General features: G+C 48.3%; 1 protein-coding gene across 1 annotated transcript in view; it reads right to left on the bottom strand.

Annotated features, from left to right (window-relative positions):
- The window catches only part of LOC138165002 (SCL-interrupting locus protein-like), a 49,509-nt gene extending 34,789 nt beyond the window's left edge, over positions 1-14,720 (bottom strand). Inside the window, 6 exon segments of the mRNA XM_069093048.1 lie at positions 1,617-1,864; positions 3,652-3,839; positions 6,491-6,603; positions 8,204-8,311; positions 12,258-12,315; positions 14,472-14,720. Coding sequence (XP_068949149.1) covers positions 1,617-1,864; positions 3,652-3,839; positions 6,491-6,603; positions 8,204-8,311; positions 12,258-12,301 — 701 coding nt within the window. The 5' untranslated portion in view covers positions 12,302-12,315; positions 14,472-14,720.
- Positions 14,721-15,558: the final 838 nt, after the last annotated feature.

Raw genomic sequence — 15,558 nt, 5'->3', positions numbered from 1 at the left:
CCTAAGGACTGTAAAATTCGGAATGCTCTTTGACCCAGCAATAGCACTACTAGGCCTATATCCCAAAGAGATCAAAGGAAAAAGAAAAGGATCCATTGTTTCACCAACTGGGCTGTTTTCTAGCAGTTTCTCCAACATTTGTCATTTTTTCTTTTTTGCCAACTTTACTGATACAACTGGCATGAAGTTGAACTCCAGAAAGGCTTTAATTTGCATTTCTCTAACTTCCGGGGATTTGGACCAGTTTTTAATATGGCTATTGAGAGCCTGGTTTTCTTCCATAGAAATCTGCCTGTTATCTCTTAGACCATTAAAAACTAGGTAATGGGGGTGGCCAGGTAGCACAGCGAGTAAGAGCACTGGCTCCAGTGTTGAGAAGACCTGGAGATCGAATCCCGGGCTCAGACATTTAGCACCCACCCAGAAACACCTGGCCGTGTAACCTTGAGCAAGTTACTTAACCCCAATTGCTTAGGGGCGGCCAGGTGGCTCAGTGAGTAAGAGCACCGGCTCCAGTGTCGGGATGACCTGGATCAAATCCGGGCTCAGATACTCAGTACCACACCCAGAAATAACTGGCTGTGTAACCTTGAGCAAGTTACTTAACCCCTATTGCTTTAAAAAACAAAACAAAAAAAAAAAACTAGGTAATGGTTCTTATTCCTGTACATTTGAATCAACTCCTTATATATCATGGAAATGAGACCTTATTCTATTTTTCCCATTTCCTTGCTCTATTTGGTTTCCTGACAAATCAGATTCACACGGTTTAGAAATCCAGGTATGATGGATGAGCCAAATTGATGGGAAATAGTAGCAAGAACTCCAGGTTGGTAGTCTGAATGTAATACTGCGTGGGTCAGTCCTGTTCCCTACACTGGGGTAGGCTTCTACCTCTGTCAAGAGTGGGGAGGTTCAGGAAGGAAGAGGAAGGAACAAGATGATCGCCTCCCAATTCCAGTTCTGGATGTCAAGGAGGAGGAGCAGAGACCCAGTGTTTACTCTCATGGCATCTCAATCTCCTATGATTCACTTACCTCCATAAAAAGGTACAAGCAGATGGCATTTTCCTCATCACTATCCTCGGGTGGCTCTCTAGTTCAGCAAAGGCCATTAAAATGGGTGGCCTAAGCAGATTAGGGCCTGGGCTGGTTTTATTCAGAGGCAGGCAAAGAGCCCAGAAACCTTTAGCGCCTCTGAATTCACCAACCAAGAGCAAGGCAGACAGGCCATAAGCAGCAACAGAACTCCCTGGGTGCTAAGGGATACACTAATGAAACTGGGGGGTCCTTCTAGCTCTTTAGTCTATCATCTGACTCCTGACCTCTGGGAGAGAATACTCCAGCATCCACTTCCGAGCTTCCTTTTACCATCAAGTCCTAAGTCTATGATTTCTAGAGTATGAGCAGTATCGACTTGAAAGCAAATGCAATAGACTTACCACTTCCTGACTTTTCTGATATATAGCTGTTAAAAAGCGCCAGACTCAGTACACAAACAAAAGCAATTTTCCTTCGCCTCCTTTCACAGTTGCCTGAACTGCAGGAAAACTGTCTCAGCTATTTGGGTAGCCTGTCACAACACCAACATTTCAGCCAAATAGACTTATTACTCACCCCCACTTACAGGTCCCCTGAATTTGCGCAATATTCAGGTGACTGTTCAAGTTTCTTGCCAGAGCTGTTGGAATAATGGGGAGAGGCTTCACAGGCGTACATCGAAAAGAATTGGCTGGAGTCACTGCTGCCCAGTGGAAGTCAAGCTGCAGGTTGTCCAGGTGCTCCCTGGAGGTGATTCTTGCTCTTACGGGGAGAAGCTTGCAGAAGTCCAAAGAGTCTTTGTTGCATAAATGGTGCTGCAGAGCCTAGGAGAAAGCACACCCCCGTCAAAGTCCGCACAATGGCCCGGCACACTTAGGAGCTGCTCTCCCCTCTGGCTTCCAGCACAATCAAGAAATACCAAGGGATCTGGGCCCACCAGCTCTCAATTCTCCATCATTTCTTCTTCGTAAATAGGAGAGGACAGACAAAAAATACTGCAGTTAATAACACCATCTCCTGTGCTGCCAGCCGCCAGTGGGACATCTTCCCCTAGATATTCCGTCATCACCTAGAAACCAACCTGTCTCCATGGCCTCATTCAACAGAGAATGGGTCCCACTGTGTGTCTCTGGACTAGTCAGGCCACAGCTGGAGAATCCAGTTTAGCCATGGACACTACATCTCAACTAAGACCAACATATTGGGAGACATGAAGGACAAGGACCACCTAGATGGAGAAGGGTCTGGGGATATTGCACCGGGAGCATTTTTAAGTAGCTGAGGGGCATTCAAGTGGAAAATAAGTAAGACTTGTTCTGTGCGGTTCCCAAAGGCAGAAAGAAGGCTCAATAGCTGTAAGTTACAGGAAAGCCAATTTGGGGTCAATATAGTAAATAATTTACTACCTTAAATGTTGGAGCAGGGATATTGCTGGGGGAATCCTTCCTTACCCAGTATGGGAGATGACATTATTCACCACTTCCCAAATGTGCCTTCTCCTCTTTGGATTTTATAATGTTACATGCAATGGAATGTCTCCCTCCTGGACAAAAGAAATCCTATCCCCTTAAAGGATTAGCTTAATTCCAGTCATTAACTGAGTATGTTTATCAAGCTGAGACACAGAGACAAAAACAAAGCTGTCCCCGCCCTCAAGGAGCTTACTTACACTCTTTGGGGGAAGGAGGAATAACACATCAAACACAAATGGAACCAGCAGGCTTATCCAAAGTGATTTCCAGGAGGAAGGAAGGAGTTCATCCTTACTGAGTCACCAAAGATTGAAAAGGCACATTTAAAAGGAAATTCTTCACTCCACTGGAATTCTCCTGAGATGCCGCACAGGGGCAAATCCAACCAAGTCACCAAGGCCTCAGGGATGGGTCAGGGACACTCCATTTGTGTTGTCCCAGGAGGTCGCCATCTCCCTAAAGGCTGAGGATCATCACCAAGACTTGGGCAAAACCACGGATCACAGTAACTCACAAAGACCATACACTAAGTGGGAGAAGGGCTGCCATCTGCACCAAGGAAAGAGAAGCAACGCTAGTGAAATCCTAGGCCCCATCTTGAGTTGAAGATGAAGGTTCCCACTAGGAAGGCCAAGGTCAAGCTACAAAAAGAGCAGCTCTGTGTGCTAGAGGGCACAGGCCCAACTGTAAATGTCTCAGAAACCTCCCTGGCCTCCAGGGTGGGCATGGTGAAGATGGGGACAAGGAAAGCCCTGGTTCTTGTCTGAAATGGGATGCCAGGCACCCTGTTATCAATAACTCCAGTCCTTACCTCAAAGGGTGAAGCTCCCAAGTTATTGTTCAGGGGTCAGAGAACCACACTAAGTACTGGACTTCCTCACCCTTAGTCCCAAGAGTGCTCTGGAAAATGGTTTTTAGAACAGTTTTTCAAAGCTCTGCGAGTATCAGGTATCCCTGTTTCTTTCCCAATGAAAATAGAGAAATTATTTGCTTAGAAAATCACTTAAGAAACCAAATTCAACATCAGTTTCAGTTGAATGAGAGAAGAGTTTGGTAGAGAGCTTGTTTTCGGGCCAGTGTCTCTTCTGGTCCTTTCTCTCTCTTAATTGAAATCAATCATGTCATGAAGGGCAGCTCACCTTGAAGACTGAGCTAAAGTCTTCAGCGTTGTGGACGATCATGTCTGTGGGGCAAAGTCCCTCCGTGTTAACTGTACATGGAATCACAAAGTCTCCAGGCAGAGGAGCAGTGGGGACTTTTCTGAGGCATCCAGGTACTTCTCGACCAGGATCAAAGCGGTCTATTTTCAGCTTTACACCTTCCTCCCCTAAAGAATCCAAATATAAACATGCAAAATATTTGTTCACAGTGCTAGTCTGCAGAGCTGCCACCTCATCAACAAGCATTTATTAAGCCCCTACTATGTACCAGGTACTGTGCTAAGTGTTGAGGAAACAAAGAAATAGCTCCCCAGTCCGATGCAGGAGACACCAGGAGGCCAGTCACACACACACAAGACAGAGCAGGTCTGTGGAAGACATTGTGGGGGGCAGATGCCTAGAGCTGCGGGAAGGGGGGCTTCTAGCAGAAAGTGGGATCTCAGCTGAAACGGGAAGGAAGCCCCAAGACAGAAATGAGGGAGAACATTGCAGGTGGGGGGGCCAGGAGACATGGAGCTGAGACATGAAACGTGTTCAAGCAACAGCAAAAAGGCCAGTGTTGGAGGGTTACAGAATGCTGGGGGGAGGGTGGAAGGTGGAAGAATTCTAGAAAAGCAGGGGGTTGTTATGGAGTCACATCACATGTCAGGTTGTGTCATGTTTTAAATCCAGACAGAGGATTTTCCATTTGATCCTAAAGGTAATAGGGTGTCCCTGGGGTTAAAGCGTGGTGCTTTAGGAAGGTCATGTTGGCAGCTGAATGTGGTGAGAAGCAGGGGAATCAGCAGCCCAGGCAGGAAGCACTTATGAAATAGAAATACTGGGAAGGCAGAAATGAAGGCCCTGGTGACAGGCTGCAGATGTGGTAGGAGTTAAGGCTTAAGACACTGAGGCTGGGGGCCTGGTGATTGAGAGGATGGATGCTCTAAACAGTAAAAGGAAATTCGGGGGAAAAGATAAAGAATTCTGTTTTGGACAGGTTGTTTTAGAGATGTCTATGGGTCATCCAGTTTGACATGTCCAATAGACTAGAGCTGATTTGATAATGGAATTCAGGAGAGAGGTTGGGCCTGCATAAATCAATCTGAGCCTCAAAAGCACTAGGATCATTGAATCTATGAGAGCTGATAAGAAACTCTAGAGTAGGGGGCGGCCAGGTAGCACAGCGAGTAAGAGCACTGGCTCCAGTGTTGAGAAGACCTGGAGATCGAATCCCAGGCTCAGACACTTAGCACCCATCCAGAAACACCTGGCCGTGTAACCTTGAGCAAGTTACTTAACCACAATTGCTTAGGGGCGGCCAGGTGGCTCAGCGAGTAAGAGCACCGGCTCCAGTGTTGGGACGACCTGGAGATCGAATCCTGGGCTCAGACACTCAGCACCACACCCAGAAATAACTGGCCGTGTAACCTTGAGCAAGTTACTTAACCCTGATTGCTTAATAAAAAAAAAAAAAGAAAGAAACTCTAGAGTAAGAAGAGAAGACTCAGGACAGACCTTTGGGGGTTTGTAAGGATGGGTTGGGTAAAGATCCAATAAAGGAGACTGAGAAGAAGAGGTAGGCTGGGAGGAGAAACTGCAAGAGAAGCCTCACAAAAGCCTTGAGGGAAGAAAATATGGAGAATACAGATAGTCAAAAGTTTTAAAGCCTGCAGAGAGCTCAGTAAACAGAGATTGAAAAAGGGCTTTTAGATTTGGCAATTAAGGAATTACGGATAACCGTTGAAAGAGACGTTTCATCTGAAATCTGTCAGAAGCTAGACTGCAGAGGGTTTGGGAGAGGATGAGGAGAGGGGAAGTAGAGTCACCTAGTGCAGAAAGCCTTCTCCGGGAAGGCAAGATATGGGACAATAGCTAGTGGGGCTGATGGAGCAAGTGAGGGCTTTTTGAGGATGGGGAAACATGGGCATGTTTGGAGGCAGCAGGAAAACAGTCCATAGTCAGGGAAAGGCTGAAGCTAAGTGAGAGTACAGATGAGAAAGGGAAGTCTGCCAGATAAATCAGGATGAAATGGATCCTAAGCATCTGGCGAGGAGTTTGCTTTGGCAAGGAGAAGGTCACCTCTTCTGGGATGAAGACAATAGCAAGACAGGCATGTGAGTGCTGAGGGGAGGAGGAGAAAGAAGGGAGCTCACAGCAAAAGGCATCATCTTTTCAGTGAAATAAGAGGCGAGAGAGAGGCTGGGAGGCCGGGGAGGGAAAGCCCTGGGAGGCAAGTCAATGAGGGACGTGTAAAAGGATTCCTCACCACAGTAAGGGCCTATGTAATAGAAACCGTGGTGGACCAGTCAGCCCAGTTTCATGATTTTTTTCCATCCCAGCAGATGGCAAAAGTAATCCACATTTTCTGTGGAATCTTCATTTCTGCCAGCAGAGCTGGACTGTTTTATCCCAAGGTCAAGATGGGGAAGGGAGGAGAGTATACACAGGGCAGAGATGACCTGGGAAAGGCCTGAGGGGTGGAAGGCATACAGCTCTCAGGGAGGTTGAGGACAGGGTTAGGGTCACAAGGCAGAGGAGAAACTAGAATGTTAAAAGATGAGGATCAGAGAGCTCAATCTCAGACTTCATGAACATGGAAATGGAGCACTTGTCCATCACGGTGAATTCAAGGGCACAACCATCTCTGTGGGAGCCGAGGTGGGTGGAAAGTGGGTCATGAGGCATGAGAGTGGAAAAGCTAAGTTAGTGTGTTTGAGGGAGTATCAGCGAGAAAGACTGTGAGTGAGCTGGTGATGAGCTCAGCAGCTCATCAAGCCAAAGCCCACAAAGACACCAGGCACAGCCCCGAATGCAGGATTGTTTTTAAGTGTCTTACCTTTATCTATTAAGAGAGTCCCCAGCAAAAAACAGGCCAAATTTGGGTCATTCTGCTTAGAATGGCGATAAGCAAGCCGCAGGGCCTTCTCAGTCACCACAAGCTTCGGCTTCCTGCAAAATATTGAAATGCACTTGCCATCTTGATCTTTAGGTCTTGAATGAGATCTGCTATGTTAACTGCACAAGCAGAAACGTATTCAGGCATTATTAAGCCTGTTATTATTAGTATCTCCCCAAGGTGGAAGAGCCTTCACTTGGTGACCTGGCTGCCCCCTCTAGCTCTTGTCTCTGTTGCCACCATTACTGAATCTTCTCTCGAAGACCAAAGATGGCCCTGCGGCCAAATCCAACCATTATCTGCACCCGTGTTGACCTTCCTGCTACATCTCATGCAACACAACCTGCAGCACAACAGACATGGCCTTGAGTTTTCTCCTCCTGCTCCTTTTCCTGGCTTTCACTATCCTTTCTCTGCTGATGATTTTCTAGCCTCTATTTCCTGTTCCAAATCTCAAACAGCCTAGTTCGTCCCTCTGCTTGGAAAGCTCACCTCAGGTTCAATGTATCAAACTAAACGTTAAAGAATAAGACCAAAGAAAAGGAGGGGGAAGGGAGCAGGCATAGCTAGGTGGCATAGTGGATAGAGCACTGGCCATGGAGTCAGGAGGACCTGAGTTCAAATCCAGTCTCAGACACTTGACATGTACTAGCTGTGTGACCTTGAGGAAGTCACTTAACCCCAACCACCCTAACAAAAAATAATAATAGTAAGACTCCTCCCCCCTTACTCTGCTCTGGACCACACAGGCTCAAAATCTCAGTGTTATCTCAAGACGCCTCTTGGCTTCGTTCCCCTCTGACACCACTTTTTTGTTTCCTTCTTTGCCACCCCACACTGTCTCAACTCTGGGGCAGGTCTGATCACCTCACGCCTAAATGACTCCAACCAGTTTCCTGCCATCCCCCAGTTCACCCTGTCTACCAATTCCAGACCTGACTAACCTTCCTAAGATTGCTCCCTCATCACACCCCTGCTCAAATCTCCCAGTGTCTCTCCATTTCATAAACTCATTCTCCAAATCTAAGCTCCTCAGCCTAGCACAGCCCTCCAGATCTTAAGGGGATTTCCACCAGGCCTGACCAGACACACTCACCCTCCTTTCCACTTAGGTTGGTCTCCTTACTGCCCCATACTCAGCAAGCTTAGATTGTTCCACTTGCCAGAAAGGCCCTCCCCTTCTTCTTTGCCTATCCCAAAGCCACATGCCCTGGAGATTTCATTAAAATCCTATCAACTCTAAATCTCTCCCCTGAGGTCCTCTCAGATGCTCCCCTTTTCAGAAAGCCCACAGTCTGTTCAACCATGCTGAGCCTGTGACTATGAACTGTCGCCTTCTGGCCAGCTTTCATCTTCTCTTCTTCCCTAGCCTGAGTTCCTTGAGGGCAGGGAGCATGTCTTGTGTTCTGAGGGCCTCCACAATGCCTAACATAGTGCTAAGAGTCTAGCAGGGGCCTGAGAGTCCTGAGCCAAGCAGCAGAGCCATATAGGGGAAGAAGATGGAATTTGTGGAACATGAGCTGAGAACTTTGGAAATAGAGAAGGGGAGGAACGTGAAAGAAGTGGCCCGAGCTTGCACCAGTTTTAGAAGGTGTCTCTATCCTGGTTTACTCCCAATTACATTAAAGAGAACCAAAGGATACTATTTCATACCTGTAATAACTGAGATGCAAATACTTGACATCTCCCATCGGGGTTGGATCCCAAAGCATGCTCTTTGATGGAGGAAAGCTGAAAGGTACCATTTTGCTTGAAGTAATCCTTTTAATCAAAGGACAAATAAATGTAGATTTGGTTAAGGCATGCTTATCTTTTTAAATGCCCTTTTAATCTAAAGCAAAGAATAAATGAATAGAAGAAATGTGCAGAAATTCTTGATCTACAAGCAAGGACTAATTCTCAGACCACTAAGATAATAGCTGATTAAACTACTATTAAGTCCCCCAAAGTACAGCAGATTTGTAGTAGGCAGCTTGGTAGTACAGTGGATAAAACACTAGGCTAGGATTTATGAGTTCAAATCTAGCCTTGGACATTTAAAAGCTGCATAACCTGGGTAAACCATTTAAGCTCTGTCTGCCTCAGTTTTCTCAACTGTGAAAGGCAATAATAACAGCAATACTCTCCCAGGGTTGTTGTGAGGCCTAAATGAGGTAATATTTGTAGGTACCTAGCACATATTGGGCTCCTGGTAAATGCTTATTCCTTTCCTGTCCCATGATTCTCTTCCCTAATAAGTATTTTTAAACAATGACAGTCCTGAATCCCCTGAGAAACTCCGTCTCCCAAGAAGTGCAGAGGAGCATGATGGGAAAAGGCCCACGAGAGCCAATCCCATGATGGGAAGCCCAAGAATTGCTCTCCCAACAGGGCTTCAGATAATACTAAAAATTATGAAAATTATTTAAAAAGGCAAAACCCCCCCAAGGATAGAAACAAAGAAAGCAATTGCTCTGGACCAAGCCAAGTTCACATTTCAGGTTTAACACTTTTTGGTAGAAGTGTCCTTTGCTAGCCCCCATACATGCACTAATGAGGCTCAGCCTGAAGGACATGTTCCCATACAACTTCTAAAAAAGCCTCTTTAACAAAAACCATGCCACTCAGAGTTCAGGTGAGATGAAATGTCAGCTGGTGGGCTGGCATCACAAGACAACAAGAGGTCAATGAGTGAAAACATGGAACACCCATAAGCAAGCTCTTCCATCTCTACTTTCAACACTGGGATATCAAAAGAACGTTCTAGGTTTCCTAATGCTTCCGCATCTCTGGTTCTCCTGCAGGGAGGCTTCCATAGGATTCCTAGATGAAATCAAGGAACACAGCCATGACAGGGCCATCAAAATCTATCCAGTTAAGCCCAAACCCGAATAGGACTCCCTGCTCTAACACACCGAGGAGGCCGTCCTCTATCTAGTCTGTGCTAGACGACCCCTCAAGGGATCATCTGGCCCAATTCCCAGTTCTACAAATTAGCCGCTTATGTTGGGCACAAATTGGGCGGCAAAAGATGCCCTTCCAAGAACATCTAATTGGGGCTTTAATGAGGAAGATGGAGGTTGAGGGAACAGAGGAAAACTGATCGGTCTTCTGGGGTCTTGTTTCAGCAACCTTACACCAAGAACATCTGGCACAAAGAGAATCCAAAGACAGAAACCAGCTGATCAACCTGGTCCCTAACTATTCCCACATTCTGAGAAAATCAAGAGACAGGTGGCATGCTCCTCCCTCCTTTCTTATCCCATTGAAGGCTAACGGCAGAGTCCAGAAGGCCAGGGACATCTGAGGGGTCCAGGGAGCCAAAGCTGGACTCAGGTCAAGAAATTCTCACAAAGAGGAGAGGAAAAAAAATTTCCTATCTACATATGGACTTTATGAACTAGGGGTTGAACTATGCATTACATGACATGATTCAGATTTTCTGAAGTGACAAAAACAATTTGTCTATATTTCCTTGACTTTCTCTTGGTTTAAATGGATAGAGATTGAGGTCACTCCAACCCAAGAAACAAACTCCTACAGAAAAAGAAAGACTGAGCCAATCTCATCCCCACCACCAGAGTGAAAGGTTTACTTTTCCATGAGACAAAGAAAAAAACCCATCCCAGACTTTCTTTTCAAAACCAAACCTTCCTAGACAAAGATAATCTCTTCCTTTTACCACTAACCTAAAGACACAAGTCCCAGAAACATAATGTCCAAGAGTTAGAACTCTCCCTGAGAAAAGATATAACCTATGTCATGCTGCAGTTCCCAAACCTTTATTTACCCAAAACTCCTCCTTAAAATTTCAGGGTCCCTCTAGGATGGGTTCAAAGAGATTTCTTGCCTGGTTCCACAAATTCGACCTTCCCCTTCACATTGCAGTCAGAGGGCATCTCACTTCTCCCAGGATTTCAGTGTCTTTGATTAGTATGTAATGTGGAAGGTCCATGGACAGTGTCAATCACGGGGAATATGAGGCTTGGCAAAGTACACTGTGCCATTCACTCTCCCCCCCCGGCCCCCCCACCGAAAAAGGAATTTCTTTCCTTTAGGAAACCAGTTAGGGATAGTTCCCACAATACCTCCTGCTCTCCTCTCCTCCTAATCTTCAGCCTCTTCCTCCTGGCTCATTTCCCTGCTGTCTACAGAGATGCCCAGGCCTTCCTCGCCTTGACAAAATCCTCACTTGACTCCACCATTCCTTTGAACCATTATTCCATACTTCCCTTTCTGAAACAAATTCCTAGAAAAACTGTGTCCTCCCATTGCCTCCAATTCCACTCCTCTCATTCAATGTCCAACCCCATGCAGTCTGGCTTTCAGCTTCATCAATCAAGTAAAACTGAAGTCACCATTGACCTCTTAAATGGCAAATTCAATGGCCTTTTCTAAACCCCCAGCCTTCTCTATCTTTCTGTAGCATGCCATACTCCTGACCACCCTGTCAGCCCAGAAACTCTCCTCTCTGGTTTTTATGACACAGCTCTCCCTTGGGTTTCCTACCCACTGAACCACTCTTTCTCAGCCTCCTTCCCTAGAGTGCCCCTAACTGTGGAAGTATGGGGTGTTCAGGGAGGAAGAGCCCCTCTGGCTGGAGGGCTGCCAAGTCCTTTGCAGAGCTGTCTACCTTTACCCAACTCTCACCTGTGGCTCCAAAAAGCTGTAGCTCAGGCAGTGGCCACATGCAGTGAAACCATTTTGGCAGACGGGCTAAACCCATTGGTGATTTAGGGGGATGTCTACTCCAAGCATGTGAAGACTTTCCCTGGCAGAATGGATGGATGAGAACAATTTGTTCCAAAGGCCATGAAGGCAGCTGAAATAGGTGCTGTGGAGAGCTTAGAGCTTGGTCAGACACTGAAGACACATCCACTGCATCCCGGGCCATGGACAGCTGCCCTGACTTTTATCCGGCCATCCATCCAGAGTCACTTCTATGACTCTGCCAGAGAGAGTGCGGCTGAAGCATGCGTGCAGCTCTGCCTCACTTAAATCCAGTTCATGATCAAGTCACACATTATGTCACTGGTCCTCTTCTAAACAAAGGATGAACAACAGCTGCGGATAGAACGCCAGGATGCATCCTGGGCCTTCTTCTCTATGGACACTCCCATCAGTTCCCATGGGTTTCATATTCAGATGACTTGAAGATCTACGTATCTGGCCTTGTCTCTGTCCCATAAGCTGGTAAGCATCCCAAGAAGGGCAACCAAGACAGTAACTCCCCAACCAACTTTGCACCCCCCAGTGCAGTGAGCACAAGGATATTCACAGAATGAATTCAGGGGCAAGGTCTAGGGATGCCCCGAGGTATGAGTCAGTCCACACCCCAGCTCCGACTATGACAACAAGACAAAGTCATGCTGTCTACCCCTGGTTACTAGACCTAGTACTAAAAATGCCAGCAACAGTAATAAGACAAGAGGAAAAAAAGGAAAGGCATAAAGATGGGCAGGCAAAGAGAAAACCAAACCACCCTGATTGAAAGAGGGCTCCATGGTTTACTCCTGAAACCCCAGAAATGGTGCAAGTGAATTAACTGACACACTTAATAGGGTTTGTAAAGCAGCAAGATATAAAACAAATCCAAATACCAATGGTTCTTCTATACAGTAATAACTAAATTCAGGAGAATAGAAATGAAAGCATCGCTCAAGATAATGACCCAATGATCCCAACATCTGGGAGTAACATGTACAGGGAGCACTGCACATCCACATACCTGGGATTCATCTGGTGCCCTGGAAGGGCATACACAGCTTCCATGACAGGTCTGACCACTAAGAAAAAAACAAAAATGAGGAAATGGGAGAAGCTATTTGAAATCAGCTTTCACTGGTGCGTCTTAACATATATTCCTCCCTCATCTATGAAACCATTATTTTGTTATATAGCAAAGAATTTTTTTAAAAGAAAAAAATCAGTAGAACCAACCAATGATTCCCCTAAAGACACCAACACACAAGTATTCTACACCCATGGAATAAACCTCTCTGAAGGAGGGGGGAGGGTCCTCCTCACATGGGAGACGCTATCTAAACCCTAACTGCCATGAACTACAGAGAATTAGGAGTCAAGATGTCTGTGCGTGACTGTGATGGCACACTCATGGAAGTTTCATTTCATAGCCATACTTCATAGAATCAGCTCAGAAACAGGAGCTTCCATGTGCTTTACATAGGGCTGTAAGATTTACAAAGCACTTTCCTCACAACAAATCAGTGAGGTGGAGAGTGCATGTGTTGACCCCATTTTATAAGGTGAATCCACAAGACAAGAAGACAGAATCCCCAATCCCCATACTCTAAAAAGGCCATGAACAAACGCCAAGCTAAATGCTTGAATACTAATTAACATAACCCCCAACCAATTCCATATGCCCGGTGCAGTGAGCACAAGGATACTTGATGGCTGAACTCAGGGGCAGGCTCTATGGACACCCCACAGCAAGAGTCGGCCCAAACCCCCCTGCCTCTCAGGATAAACTCCTTTTCATGTTCTTAAGAGACATCAAATGCTTGTTACTGATTGACAGCAGAAGGGCACAAAAGAGTCTGAGCCATTGCTCTGACCACAGAGTGTCCTTAGCTAAAATGGAGATAAGTAATGCTCCTGGAAGGGGGCCTGGGATGTAGATGCTGCCATTACTAATAGCACAAAGCCCGCTCAGGTTGTGAGCTTCCAAAGGGCAACGAGGACTGCTACGGATGATCTGCATTAGGTCCTGGCCCAGCAGGAGAAGGTGATAAACAAGTACCAGTCCCCACTCCCACCCCCAAGGTCAACATGCAATGCTGGAAGAAGTCATCTCCTCAGTGTTTCTTATACTGAGGACATCACAGATTTGGTCCCAGAAACTTCTTGAGCAGAGCAGTGACACCTGGTCAGACATGAGCTTTAGGAATGTCACTGTGGCAGCTCAGGGGAAGATGGGCCCAGGTGAGAGGTGATGAGGGTGATGACAGCATCCCAGGAACTCAGAAGGAGTGTTTGGGGAGAAAGAGAATGAACTGTTTGGGACAGGATGAGTCTGAGATGGATAAAGGAAATCCAGAGGGAAATGTCCACCAGGCAGCTGGTGATGTAGGAGAGAGAAAAGGGCTGGATAGAGAGATGCACAGATGACAGCTGAACTCACAGGAAGTGAGAGAAAGGTTCTGGGGAGAAAAGAGGACCCAGCCTTGGTGGGCAGGAAAGTGAAAACAAGCACTGGCCAGGCTGCTAAGTGGGGCATCACTGATCTGCACTGGTGGAGGGAAGCTGCTCGGAGGGAGTTCCCTTCCCCACAATCGGGGGGAGGATACGGAATCCTGCTTTCCCCCCCCCCCATTTCTCTACAGGTCTTCTATGCCTTGCTCAGACTCACAGATCGCCCCCCACACACAGTGGGCAGACCCCAGAACTCCTCTCCCCCGGTGACTTCAGCTGTCAGAGCAAGCCCCCACTGCAATAACCTGCGGGCTGTTTTCCTCCAAGTCCGTCCCCACTCCAGCCCATCCTCCACTCACAGGTCAAGGCTCAAGTCTGACCACAGGGGCCCCCCTGTCAGTCCCGGATCAAATAAACACGAAACCCTCTCTTTCAAACCTGCCCTCCGCCCCACCTCTCCGGTCCTCGGACACCCCATTCTGCTGCCGGGGCACTTGCTCAATCTCCCAACTCCGCGCGCTTTGCCCCGGCCGTGCCCATGCCGAGTGCTCTCCCTCCCCTCCGCCTGGAGCTTCCCCGGGCTTCCTCCCAGATGACCGCCCACCCACGCCGCACAGACCCGCGGCCGGCCGGCTGTCTCTGCCCCGCCCTGCCCCCTGCTTAGAGGGCCACGGGGGGCAGGAGCCCTAGGTCTGCCTTTCCCGGGATCCCCAGCACCGAACCCAAGGCCCGGGGCGGGGGGAGCCCCACGCGAGCCCCTCCTTTCCCCGGGGCCGTTCTCTCCTACCTCCGAGCTGGGAGTCTCTGGGAAGCCACCAGGGGCTCCGCGCCGTTCCTCGGTTTCCCCCTCGGGATGCAGGGCTCCTCCTCCCGGTTCCCGGCTCCCCCGGCCCGCCCGGCAGCCGCTGGATCACCGGGCGGAGGCGGGGGCCCGGCTTCGACCCGTTGACTCGGCGGGAACCGAAGCGGCAAAGCAAGGCCGAGGAGGGCGGGAGCGGCCACAGTCGGGAGGCCTCCAGACACTGACACGGCGTCGGCGGTGGGGGGCGGGGCCCCGAGCAGGCCGACCAATCAGCGCTAGAGGCCGTCCCGCCCCCGGCCAATCGAGAGCCCTCTCAGTGACCGCTCGCTCCGCGCGCCCAGCCGAGGCCCTTCTCTCCCTCTCCAGCCCCGCCCCCTTGGCTGTCTCTCCGGCGAGGTCCCGCCCCGCGCGCAGAGGTATTTTAAACTCTCTGCTTTTGCCAACGGTCGGGGCTGTCTTGCGCGTGCGCAGAAGCGGGTTAAGGAAGGAAAATCAAAGGAAATCAGAAGTTCAAGCCAGCGTGGGTGTTGCCTGGGAAACGGCGTCTGCGTTCAAACCTAACTTTCCATAGGGGGCGGGCACTCCTCGGCGCAGGCGCAGGCTATTCCCGAGGGCGGGAAGTCCTCATCCCCAGATTTCCTTACAATGAATGACCCCAGTGATTGACGTTGTGTACTGTATCTCGGCTTGACTAACCCAGCCCTTTAAATAGTTTGTCTATTTTGGTCCTCCCTCCACCCGCCCTTTTTAAAGAAAAGTTTAGTATGATGAGCTATGGAAGCCTGGGAGGAATGGGCAAATGGATTCATGCATTCATTCCTCCAACAAGCATGGTGCATGCAAAATAGGAAGCAAGGCTGCGCCGGGGATGGAGCCCTGGGCTTGGAAACACATCTGCTCTCAGACGCTTCCCAACCGTGGGACCCTGAGCAGGAAAACCCTCTGCGGGATCAGGAGGGTCACTTGGGCTTGGGCGAGTCACTTGACTTCTGTATCATCTGTAGAATGACCATTACCTCCGAGGATGAAGTGAAATTATAGATGTTGTTCGAGTCCAGCCCTTCGTGACCTC

Source organism: Petaurus breviceps, unplaced genomic scaffold, assembly GCF_028583685.1.
Source record: "Petaurus breviceps papuanus isolate PSGF00001 unplaced genomic scaffold, PetGlider_PUasm1.0 207, whole genome shotgun sequence".
Lineage (NCBI taxonomy): Eukaryota > Metazoa > Chordata > Mammalia > Diprotodontia > Petauridae > Petaurus > Petaurus breviceps.
Note: the sequence above shows the minus strand (reverse complement) of the source record. Positions and strands in the feature narration are given on the sequence as shown.